This window comes from Onychostoma macrolepis, chromosome 12, assembly GCF_012432095.1.
Source record: "Onychostoma macrolepis isolate SWU-2019 chromosome 12, ASM1243209v1, whole genome shotgun sequence".
Lineage (NCBI taxonomy): Eukaryota > Metazoa > Chordata > Actinopteri > Cypriniformes > Cyprinidae > Onychostoma > Onychostoma macrolepis.
The window spans coordinates 27296051-27308575 of NC_081166.1; the positions used below are offsets into that span (position 1 = coordinate 27296051).

A 12525-nucleotide genomic window follows, 5' to 3' on the forward strand; every position below is an offset into this window, starting at 1 on the left:
CCTCAACTTTGACACTGCCTCTGGTATTCTTGTTTCAGTCTCAGCCCTCACTGACTCTGGATCAGATGGCAGTTTCTCTTCTGGGGAGCTCTGCTGTTTCTTCATCCGGAAAAAAAAAAGGGCCCAATGAAACGGCCTACCAAGTCCAATTCATAATTGGGAAGCTGTTTGGCCATGGAACAGTGAAATAATGTGTGGGACCCATCCAGCTGCAAATAGGCTGTTTCCATCAAGAGAACGTTGTCCTCCTGGTTCTGGTTCAGTCAACTACCAGAGCGATTTTTAGGGTGACCATGGCTCATCCAGCAAGATTCATTCATCCCCTGGTCCAACAGAGACGTCTTAAAATAGGGACTGTTTCCAGAAACTCCTGAGATCTGTGCATACATGACTCACAACAATCTCTGTGAATTCTACTTTGACTGAAAGCCCCTCGGAACGAAGGCCAATGGACATTTCATCTTGCTACTCCCACTATCAAGAAAAAAAGTTTCTCGGTTACTACCACACAGACCATGGGACGGTGCCATCCACCCCTTACTGGGTGAGCCAGTGCTCCATGGCAAGATCTATCCATTCTTCCTTACAGTACAGAAGGCCAGAGTACGTGGAAGAAGCCCTCCAGCAAGCCCTCCGCATTTTGTTGCTAGGACAACAAAATGCGTCCTAGCACTTGCACTGTGTTGGAAAATGAGACCGTGCAAGTGCTAGGACGCATTTTGTTCTGTGGGGTGAGTTTGCTTTTAATTTTCTCCAAAACTATACAGTAAAATGCCTAGATTTTAATAATAAATAAATTACTACAGTGATAGTCAGGGTCACTCTGAATATATATCAATTGAAAGAATGAGCTAACCTATTGAGGAACACTTTTTATGCGTGTTTGAATATACAGAAATAATCCAAGTGCAACAATGGAGTTTGTTCTGTGTGGTGAGTTTGCTTTTAGTTTTCACCAAAACTATACAGTAAAATGCCTAGAAAATTTATACGGTAATAGTCAGGGTCACTCTGAATATATATCATTTGAAAGAATGAGCTAACCTATAAAGGAACACTTTTTATGAGTGTTTGATTATATACAAATAATCCAAGTGCAAGAATGTCTGGGGTGATTTTGCCTTTAATTTTCTCTGAAACTGTACAGTAAAATGACTTGAAAATAAATACACTGATAGTCAGGATCACTTTGAACGTCAATATGGTAACGTTACAGTTGAACACATATAAACAAATGAAATTTCGCATATTTTGCTGTTCGTCAGTTATTTCGACAGATAGAAGTTAACGTTACTATGACAAACGTTCACACTGGGCATTACTTTAAAAGTTGGGTAAACACTACTTTAAATGCTCTCAATAAAAAATTAAACTGACAAAATGAGAAAAATGCAGCATTTAGCCTAACTATGCTATGATAGCAATTTCCATATTACTGCACATACCAAGGCAGCCAGGGCAAGGCCGCTTGTCTAAATGTGTGATAGCAGGCTATTGTGACATATCACTTATACATTAACTTAAATAAATATAAAAGGATATATTTCTTAAGTAAAATTAAGTGAATTTACCAGGAATTATGAATAAAGCCTCTAATCTTCAATCATTCTGGCACTGCTCCAGTCGGCTGGATTTCAGATTTGAATGATGTGCGCCCAATCCCATAAGTAGTGTAAAAAGCAGGAGCTACAGTGATAACACCTGCTTCTTGTAAATTAATTACAGTTGACATGGAAATATACAGTTAACAACTGTAAAACCTTATTTGACCCATAATGCATTGCGAATTACAGCTACATCTGTAAAATTTTGCTGTAGAAACTACAGCAATTTTTTACAGTGTAGTGCACGTCCAGAAACGTCACGCCTCTCACCTCAGTGGCATGTGCTCCACTGTTTTATTGTAAACTGTTGGAAAATTGTGAATCCATCATAGTCGTTTGAAGACAGAATCGCGATTCATATTTGAATAGATTTTTCGTGCCCCCTAGTTTTGATGGCATGGCAACAACTCTTCTTCTCTAAAGCAGTGCAACATGGCCTTGCCCCCTTTGTTGCATGTTCCAGGGCTGGGGTTTATGTAAATTTCAGGGTTTGTGACATCACAAACCCGGAAAGAAGCTTGTTGTAGTCCCTACCAGCCATAACTGTAGGCATTAAACAGCCATAATTTTAAAAGACAATATCTCAGTTTGCATTGACCTTTCAGCGTCGTAACTTTGCAGATATCGTTTATGCTCAAACAGCAACATTACACTCTAACTAAAGTTTTAAAAAGTGAAATCACAATCAACCAACCCTTTAAACTTCCTCTCCTGCTTCATGCTGCTTTTTTGTGGCTACGGATGGATGCTTGTGACCTTGCAATGACTACCGGGCACCCAACAAGTTTACCGTCAAGTACTGCAATCTATTTTCCCTCGTCCCAGACATCTTGGAATTGCTGCGTGGAGCCACTGCCTTTACAAAGCTGGATTTGTGACGTGTGTGTGTGAGAGAGAGAATAACCTCATTACAATACTGAGAGGAAATGAGTGAAAGACCATCTTTGTAACACCCACGGGGGACTATGAATAACAGGTAATGTTCTATGGCCTGGTCAACACCTGTTCCGTATTCCAAGGCTTCATGAATGAAGTGCTCCAGGAGTACCTCCAACACTTTTGTTCTGGTATATATCAACAGCATCTTTGTGTACTCCCAGAACAAGGCTGAACATCACCAACATGTCGCATATCGCAGGTTGTAGACAAGTTGAGGGTGAACAACTACACCTCAAGGTGGAAAAATGCACCTTCCATAAGCTCTAAATAAAAGCACACATATTCAGACGACTGGTACAAAGAGACTGTGTGTTTTTTGTTTTGTTTTTGTTTTTTTGTTTGAAAAATGTTTGCATGCCAATATGCATATTCATTTCAGTACTATGGCAACAATTGGACTGCATATTAAAATTTGTGTGTGTGATGTCATTCTGTATAAAAGATAGATGACATTAGTGGAGAGAAGACAGTGGTGAACATACTTCAGGTATGCATTAAATTGTTCTTACAATATTATTTGACTTCTTTTGGTTCATATTAATTTTATAGGAGTTTTATAGATATAATATTACTATTCTATATATTGATGCACGATTGTATATTTTTGTATTTATTTTCTCCAGATGCAAAGCCTACATTTTAAGAAAACTACAGTTTCTGAAACTGCTTTACAATGGAATTTCTGAAGTATCTGATGCTGATATTTCTCATCCGTAAGTTTGTCGGTTTTTGTTAATATTTGCAACAAAATTGTTTTAGATTTAATAAATATTTATTTATAAATTTTCACATCAAGGCCCTTTAAAGCTAAAAATAGCAGCAACAGAATTAACTGTAAGAATGCATTTCAATAAACAATTGATGTTAATATGTTTGTTGAAATGGATTAATATGAATGTTAAAATATAATGTGTCATTCTCAACGGGGAGGAAAAATTGTTAACAATACTCATTCACCGGTCTGAACAATTAATTTTTGTTAGTAATGTGAATCTTTGGAACAAAACACTGGTATGGCAGTTCAGGAATTTTACAGTGAAAACTGATCACAGTACCAATGTTGTTTGAAGCTTTTATACTTATCTCGGTCATAACTGATTTTAAGCAGAAATCTTATAACTGGTTAACAGTGAATGTATGTAATTTAGGTTTGTTAACAGATATTCAAACAAACTCAAATATACATTTTTGATCATACATTCATTTTATTATGATATGTAAATGCATGCATAAAAATACAAATATTTTTAAGTAAATTCCTGCCTGTCTCTTATATTTATTCCCCCATACTCTGCACGTTGCATAAAAACTGGGGTCACCAATTTGATCACTTGTTTGCCGTGGTGCAGACTTGGGCTGTGCGATTAATCGAAATCGTCATAAAAATATTTTTTGATTTGAGCTTGCGCGATTTCTAAATCGTTTTATAGCACGATTTTATAGTGTCCCCGACCTACTGCGGTCAAGCCAGCCGTGGTTTGAAAATTCACGGTCAAGCCAGCCACACTTTTTTTTTTTTTTTTTTTTGCGAGTCTAATCGCGCACTTACGGTATGGGTGCTGGGAGCGGTCAAAATGGATGTAAATAAGCTGTCATAACAGCGTTTCCTTTGTACTTTTGCTGATATTTTCAATAGATTGCTGTTCACGGTGACCCAAAATATGTCTACATTAAACGTAATTTAACCCCAAAAAGACCATGAAGTGACATCAGAATATGTATTTATTGCTATTTTATAATTTTATATCATGACCTAATACAATTTCAGGATTTTTTTAATGATTTGAACATTGAATTTTTTAATTTTTGTACATTTAACATTTTGTATTGTACACTTATTAACATACTACATTTATCAATGTTACACTATGTATATATGTGTGTCTGTGTGTACCTTTCAACTGATACTTGTTTAAAGTGACTATTACTGTAGTAATTTTCAAGTTAAATCTACTGTACAATTTCTGTACAAATTAATGGCAAATCACTCCAAATCTCAATGAGCATTCACATTTTCTCATAAGCACTTACTCGTAAAAAGCTTTCCTTAATAGGTTTGCTCATTCTTCCAATTGATTCCTGTTAACAGTGACCCTAACTATTATTGTAGTAATTTTCAAATATTTTTACTGTATAGTTTTTGAGAAAATTAAAGGCAAATTCACCCCAAGCATCTGTGTATCCTTGCACTTTTACATCATGTCCCATTTTCAAACACTCATAGGTTTGCTCTTGCTTTCAATTGATTACTGTTCACAGTCACCCTGGCTATCACTGTATGACTTTTCAAGTGCTTTTACTGTATGGTTTGAGAATATTAATGGCAAAATCACTCCAAAAAATAAAGTGCATTCTAGCAGTTGCACCATTACCCATTTTCAAACACTCATAAAAACCTTTCCTTTATAGGTTTGCTCGTTCTTCCAATTGATTCCCGCTCACAGTGATCCTGACTATTACTGTACTGATACATAAACACTTTTACACCATGTCCCATTTTCAAACACTCAAAAATATTTCCTTTATAGGTCTGCTTGTTTTATCAACTGATTCCTGTTCACAGTGATCCTGACTGTTACTGTACTGATTTTCAAATATTTTTACTGTATAGTTTTGGAGAAAATTAATGGCAAATTCACTGCATGCATCTAAGTGCATAAGAACTTTCACATCATGGCCCATTTTCAAACCCTCATAAAAATGTTTCATTTATAGGTTTGCTCGTTCTTTTAATTGATTCACAGTGATCATGACTATTCTTTTTAAGTCTTTTTACTGTATGGTTTTGGAGAAAATTAATGGTAAACACCAGTGGCGGGTGCTGGTCTTTCAAAGAGGGGAAGCTCATTTTAGTTCACCCCACGACGCTAGCCTAGCCTACTGTATGGATGAATGAATGAACAAACGATCTAAAAAAAAAAAAAAAAGATATTAAACTCAACGGAGGAAATGTGGGAATTAGGTTAAACTGAAACAAGGAATGTGGTGTATAATTGTGAGAAATGTATGGTGAAAATTGTCTAGCAATTTCACCAAGCAAATACCAAGAAATAGGTTGCAGCAGTTTGTCTTTCGACTACACTTGCAAAATCCGCTATGGGATTGAGCTCAAATAGCTTCAGCGTCAGCGACTTTTTATTGTACAAAATCACTGTCAATCAAAAGGAGATGCAGTCATTTGACAGACCCTCCAATCATCACGCAGAAGCCCAGAGTCCAGGCCAGCCCACTCCTCCATTCACCCCCAGAGACGCTGAGCTCCGTGGGCGGGACATAATCGCAGCATTTATCCAATGACCATCTAGTTTCGAAGCACTGAAAAAAATTGTTCAAAGCAGCCCCATTGAAGTCAATGGACGCTAGGCTTCAACAGGGAAATGCACTGTAACGCTATGGGAATGTATGAGAAGGAAATCGAGTCAGCCGACCTGCTATATGTAGCTGATTCTGAACGAAATCGTCTTCGAGATGAACGTGTTCGAACACATTTTTAGTCAATAAAATTTTAACACATTAGTACATATTTGACCATTATTTTTTTGACATTATAGGGGAAGTCGAGCTTCCCTTGCAGTCTTAAAGAAATCCCCACTGGTAAACACCCCAAGCGTAAAAGTGCATTCTTGCACTTGTACTATTACCCATTTTCAAACACACATAAAAATACTTCCTTTATAGGTTTGCTCATTCTTCAGTTGATTCTGGTTCACAGTCATCCTTACCATTCCAGTATTCATTTTCAAATCATTGTACTCTACAGTTTTGGTGAAAATTAAAGTCAAATTCACTCCAGAAATCAAAGTGCATTCTAGCGTTTGGACCATTTCCCATTTTCAAACACTCATAAAAATATTTTATTTTCACAGTGACCCTGACTATTTCTATATTAATTTTCATGTCATTTTACTGTATAGTTTGGTAAAATTAAAGGCAAACTTGCTCCAAAATTGTTTTTGGAGTGCATTCTTCCATTTTCAAACACATTTTTCATTTTTCAAGGCATTATTATGCAAATTTACCATGCTTATTACTTATTGCGCATGGCGACTGACTTTGCCTTACAGGCGACGAAAGTCATGGCGCAGTCCTTCGGGAAGAACATCTCTGGCTCAACCTGGTCGAGATGAGAGACGTTGACAAAGTGTACTTTCTTGACCCTCCCTACTCCAAGGCTGGCCTGTTCGGCGACACTATCGAGGACTTCACCCAGCAGTTCTCGGCAGTACAGAAGCAGACTGAGGCCACACAGCACATCCTGCCCCGACGTGATCCTCCTACTGCCACCGTTCCATCGTGGGCCGTGCCTCAGCCTGCTCCTCAGCGTGGGCATCCTCCCGCTTCCTCCAGTGCTGCTCCGCCCTGTGCCGAGATATCGTCGAGGCCGGCGCGTCGAGCTCCACATAAGAAGATGATGCCCCACGTGTCCCAGTGGTCCACCAAGTTCTACAGGAAGACGACGAAGCGGCCCTGACAGAGACAACCTGGAGATGTAGGAAGCTGCTCTAGAACGCGCTGCCTCCTGGGCCATCCAGCACGACTCCCCACCGCTGCACCACCATGTCGATTGTCCCTTTGGTGCCACTCACATGGATTTGGGGACGTGGCTTGCGCTACTCAACCCGTCCCGCTGGCTCATTCGGACAGTTTGACTCGGCTACGCAATTCAGTTTGCCAGGTGACCCCCCAGGTTCAGCGGCATCCTCGAAACTTCGGTGACAGTCCGAGACGCCCCTGTCCTGTGCGTGGAGATTGCTGTCCTGTTGGCAAAGGATGCAATCGCGCCTATTCCTCCAGCTGAGATGAAGCAGGGGTTTTACAGCCCTTACTTCATTGTACCCAAGAAAAGCGGTGGCCTTTGGGCAATCTTGGATCTGCGCGTCTTTAATCGGCCCTTCACAAGCTTCCGTTCAGGATGTTGAAGCAGAAGCGCATCCTCAGTTGCATTCAATCCCAGGATTGGTTTGCAGTGGTCGACCTGAAGGACGCATACTTTCATGTCTCGATTCTTTCTCAATACAGGCCGTTCGTACGGTTTGCGTTTGAGGGTCGGGCATGGCGGTAGCGAAACAGTAGCTGTTTCGTACATTAACCGACAGGGTCACAACTCGCCCGTCATCTCCTCCTCTGGAGTCAGACATGGCTCAAGTCGCTGCGTGCCGTCCACATTCTGGGGGAGCTCAATCGTGTAGCTGACGCATTCTCATGACAGCTCATGTTCCCCCGAGAATGGCGACTCCATCCCCAGGTGGTCCAGCTGATCTGGACTCTATTCAGGGAAGCTCAGGTAGACCTGTTTGCCTCCCACAAGTCCTCCCACTGGCAGTTGCCTGGCATACCTGCGTCCAGATCTTTGGAACCTCCATGTGTGACTCCTGGATGGGATGCAACAGACCTATGTGATCTGCCAAAGGCGGTGGTAGACACTACCACTTCCAGGTGAGCTTATGCCTTTAAGTGGAGTCTGGTCACGTACTGATGTTCTTCTCCCCAGCGCTCCTGATTGCTCTCACCTCCATCAAGAGGGCCGGGACCTCCAAGCATTTTCAGTGAGCAAAGAGTGTCTTGTGTTTGGGCCGGCCTACTCTCAAGTTGTCCTGAGATCCCTGCCTAGATACACGCCCAAGGTTCCCACCACTCCCTTCCGAGACCAGGAGGTGAACCTGCAAGCGCTGCCCCCAGAGGAGGCAGATCCAGCCTTGGCGTTGCTGGGTCCTGTAAGAGCATATACGTGGACCGCACTCATAGCTTTTGAAGTTCTGAGCAGCTCCTTGTGTGCTATGTAGGTCAGCAGAAAAGGAAGGCTGTCTCCAAGAAAAGATTGGCCCAGTGGATACTGGATGCCTTTCTTCTGCCTTTCTTCTCTCAGAGATGATTGAGGCTTCCAAGTAAACCCCCAAAAACGCCAATGAAATTTGACTAGTGGATTTTGCATGCTGAGCCACTCCTCGTGCATATGGGTATATAAGGTGACAGCATGCATCCACTCATTCAGGTTTTACACTGAGGAGTCAAGAACATGTCCCGGCATCAGCGTTTGGTTCAAGGTTGTGGCATGGGGACATAACATCTCCGTTCCCTCCATCAGGGAATGAGGGTTACGTACGTAACCGAGACTTTTCAGTTTCATATGGTAATAAGCATGGTACGTTTGCACAATAATACCTTCAAAAAACTGAAAACTTTGTGTTTGAAAATACAAGAATGCACTCCAAAAACATTTTTGGAGTGAGTTTGCCTTTAATTTTATTACAAACTACACAGTAAAATAACATGAAAATTATTAGTCAGGGTCACTGTGAACAGGAATCATTTGAAAGAACAAGCAAACCTACAAAGGAACATGATGAAAATGGGACATGATGTAAAATTGTTAGAATGCACTTACACATTTGGGGTGTTTTTGCCATTAATTTTCTCCAAAACTGTACAGTAAAAATATTTGAAAATTAATACAGTAATAGTCAGGGTGACTGTGAACGGGAATCAATTGAAGAAGAACGAGCAAATTGAAGAAGAACGAGCAAACCTATAAAGGACATATTTGTTTTTTGGAGTGAATTTGCCATTAATTTTCTCCACAACTATATAGTAAATTGACTTTAAAATCAATACACTAATAGTCGGGATCACTGCGAACAGGACTCAATTGAAATAACAAGCAAACCTCTAAAGGAAATATTTTGAAAATGGGACATGGTGTAAAAGTGCTTATGCACTTAGATGCTTGTGGTGAATTTGCCTTTCATTTTCTCCAAAACTATACAGTAAAAATATTTGAAAATCAGTAGAGTACTAGTCAGGATCACTGTGAACAGGAACGAATTGGAAGAACGAGCAAACCTATAAAGCAAAGATTTTTATGAGTGTTTGAAAATGGGACTTGATGTAAAAGTGCAAGGATACACTCAGATGCTTGTCGTGAATTTGCCTTTAATTTTCTCAAAAGCTATACAGTAAAAATATTTGAAAATTATTACAATAATAGTCAGGGTCACTGTTAACAGGAATCAATTAGAAGAACGAGCAAACTTATGAAGCAAATATTTTTATGAGTGTTTGAAAATGGGACATGGTGTAAAAGTGCTTATGCACTTAAATACTTGGGGTGAATTTGCCTTTCATTTTCTCCAAAACTATACAGTAAAACTATTTGAAAACTATTTCAGTAATAGTCAGGATCACTGTAAACAGGAATCAATTGGACGAACGAGCAAACCTATAAAGGAAAGGTTTTTACTAGTAAGTGCTTATGAGAAAATGTGTGAATGCACATTGAGATTTGGAGTTATTTGCCATTAATTTGTATAGAAATTGTACAGTAGATTTAACTTGAAAATGAATACAGTAATAGTCACTCTAAACAAGTATCAGTTGAAAGGTACACACACACATACATATATATATACACACATACATACATACTGTATACAGTAGGTATATATTACTACAGTGATATATAATACGTCTGTATTTCTGCGGAAATAAACATTTTGGGGTTATTCATGGTATGTTGAAAGTAATTTGTTAATGCTTTTACACTTTTAAATTTCCTATGTTCGATGGTTGAAGGATGAGTAGAATAATGTCACCTCATTGTGCCCAGTTTTTGAAAATGCTTATTAATGCATTCTGATTGTTTATTGGGATAAAGAAGTTTCTCCCATAATTTGCACAAAGCGTCATGGAGTGTAGTTGGATAAACCAATATTTAAAATAAGCAACAGCTAGATACAAAGTCTTGTGATTCACCTTGAACACACTTGCACATGTTTTTTGTTTTTTTTAACTACCTTTCTCTCTCTATTTACTTTTTAGGTGACACAAGAAAAGCTACGTGCAATGGAGAAGATACAGGTAAAAAAAAAAAAAAAGCAAATAGTAACCTGGTTCAATACAATTCTGTAAGTGAATAATAAGTAAGTAATTGGTAGCTCTTACTTGGTAGTAAGTGGTAGCTCAACAAAAATAAAAATTGTCACCATTTACCCTCATGTCGTTCCAAAACTGTATGACTTTCTTAATTGGAACACAAAAGAATATATTTTGAATGTCTCAATGCTTTTTTTTTTTTTTTTGTCTGATCCAGTGTTGTCCAATAAAATTGTTTTGAACCCCACTGACTTAACCTACCTTAAAATGTAACCTAACAAGATTTAGTTTTCACTGTTCTGAGCCCTCATGTATAGTCTTTGACTATAAACGCCACATACACATAGTTAACACAATAATTTTAAAAGAAGAAGAAATTAATTATGCAGTATAGACAGTTTCATTTACTATAACATTGTGAGCTTAGGGATTATAGGTTAAAGGGAGTGCTCTCTGCACGCTTTCTGGGCTATAAATAATTCTTTCAGAATTCGTAGAAATCTTTGGTTTTCATGCTGCTAAAATGACATAAGAAAAGGGCATATAAATGCAGCATTCTCTCTAGAAATCGCAATGTTTTACATAACCATAGATAACCATGATAATCATAGAAATGGACGGGACAACCCACATGAAAAAATACTATAGTAATTTATAATAAATACTATAGTGTTTTATAACCATACTATAGTAAAATGTATTATACTGTATATATTATAGTATTTATTTACAACACTATGTTAATGAATACTACAGCATATTGTAGTATTAACTATAGTGAACTGATAAACTGTTGTGTATTTTAGTATAATATTCCCTATAGATGTAGAAAACTTAGTACAGTATTGGGTAAAGTAATTTGTTTATATTACTATAGTTGTTATATTACCACAGCAACTACAGAATTACCACAACAAATTAATTCAAGTACTTTACTGTATTATGGTTCAAAAACACTATAGTATTTACTATAAATTACTATAGTATTTTTCATGTGGGAAAATGTCAAAATAAATTTCCACTAATTTCAGAAGCACCCTCGGTGACTGATTCTTACGGAGCCCTTTAAGGGACATGGTGGTGGGAAAAATTCGGGTTGAGTGGAAAAAATATTTTTCAAATGTTTTCAAATGAAATAGTCAGTGGTTAGTTTAACAGTCTTTAATCAAGGAAACACTGGGAAATAATCCACAACAGGAGCTTGGCAAACACACGTAGCAACAAGTAGACCCGACAAACACAAACTGAATGGACTGGGGCTTAAGAACACAGGACAATCAGGGAAAGGACGAGACACACCTGGAATCAAATTAACGCAATCAACGGGAGACAGAAACTGGGTCACGGAGCACACGGGGAGCAAAAACACAACAAAAACAGTCCAGGGGCGTGACATTACTCCCCCCTCCCGGAAGGCATGTCCCACGCTGTATCAACTTCCCCGGGGAGCGGGGAGTGGGCAGACAGAGACCAGGGAGGCGACGAAGGAGGGAGGAGCCAGGGAAGAGACAGAAGGGACCCGGAGCAGGAGGAGCCAAGCTGGACCCAGGCCACAGCCATAATGTCGACCCACGGTGGAGCCGATGGAGGAGGAATGGCCGCCGACTCCAGGGGGCCAACCAATGGCAGCGGAGCAAGTGGTGGAGGAGCCGGAGGCGGAGACGGAGAGCCAACGAGCCAGGGGGATGCCGAGGATCCAGGGGGCCAGGGTGGAGCCGAGGGAGGCTGGAGGCGGAGGTGAGGGATACTCCAGCCATGGCGACGCTGGAGGATGGAAGTCCCACGGAGCTCGCACCATATTGATGATAGGCTGAGGGCAAGCAGAGGGGCTAACAGACGACAGCGGAGGAGGAGGCAGGAATGGGTGGGAGGGCGGGCATTTGTGAGCCTTTCAGGTCTGAATTCAGGATCGGGAGCCCCCTCTGGGATGAACTCGGGAACTGGATCCCACACTGGAGCGAGTGCTGGGGCTGGAGTCGACACTGGAGGGCGCCCTGGAGGCACGGGCACATGAGTGCGCTCTGGGCTGGATGTGGGAACAGGGGTAACAGAGGGCTTTGTAGTCGGAGGGAGGAGAGGGGGCAGGTCAGCATACCAATCAATTAGGTCCTCC

At 40.0% G+C, this 12525-nt stretch overlaps 1 protein-coding gene across 1 annotated transcript in view; it reads left to right on the forward strand.

Moving 5' to 3' along the window:
* Positions 1-2989: 2989 nt before the first annotated feature.
* The window catches only part of LOC131551073 (uncharacterized), a 99531-nt gene continuing 89995 nt past the window's right edge, over positions 2990-12525 (forward strand). Inside the window, exons 1-3 of the mRNA XM_058793708.1 lie at positions 2990-3030; positions 3167-3256; positions 10359-10397. Of these exons, the coding sequence (XP_058649691.1) occupies positions 3217-3256; positions 10359-10397 (79 nt within the window). The 5' untranslated portion in view covers positions 2990-3030; positions 3167-3216. The remainder of the gene's footprint in view (positions 3031-3166; positions 3257-10358; positions 10398-12525) is intronic.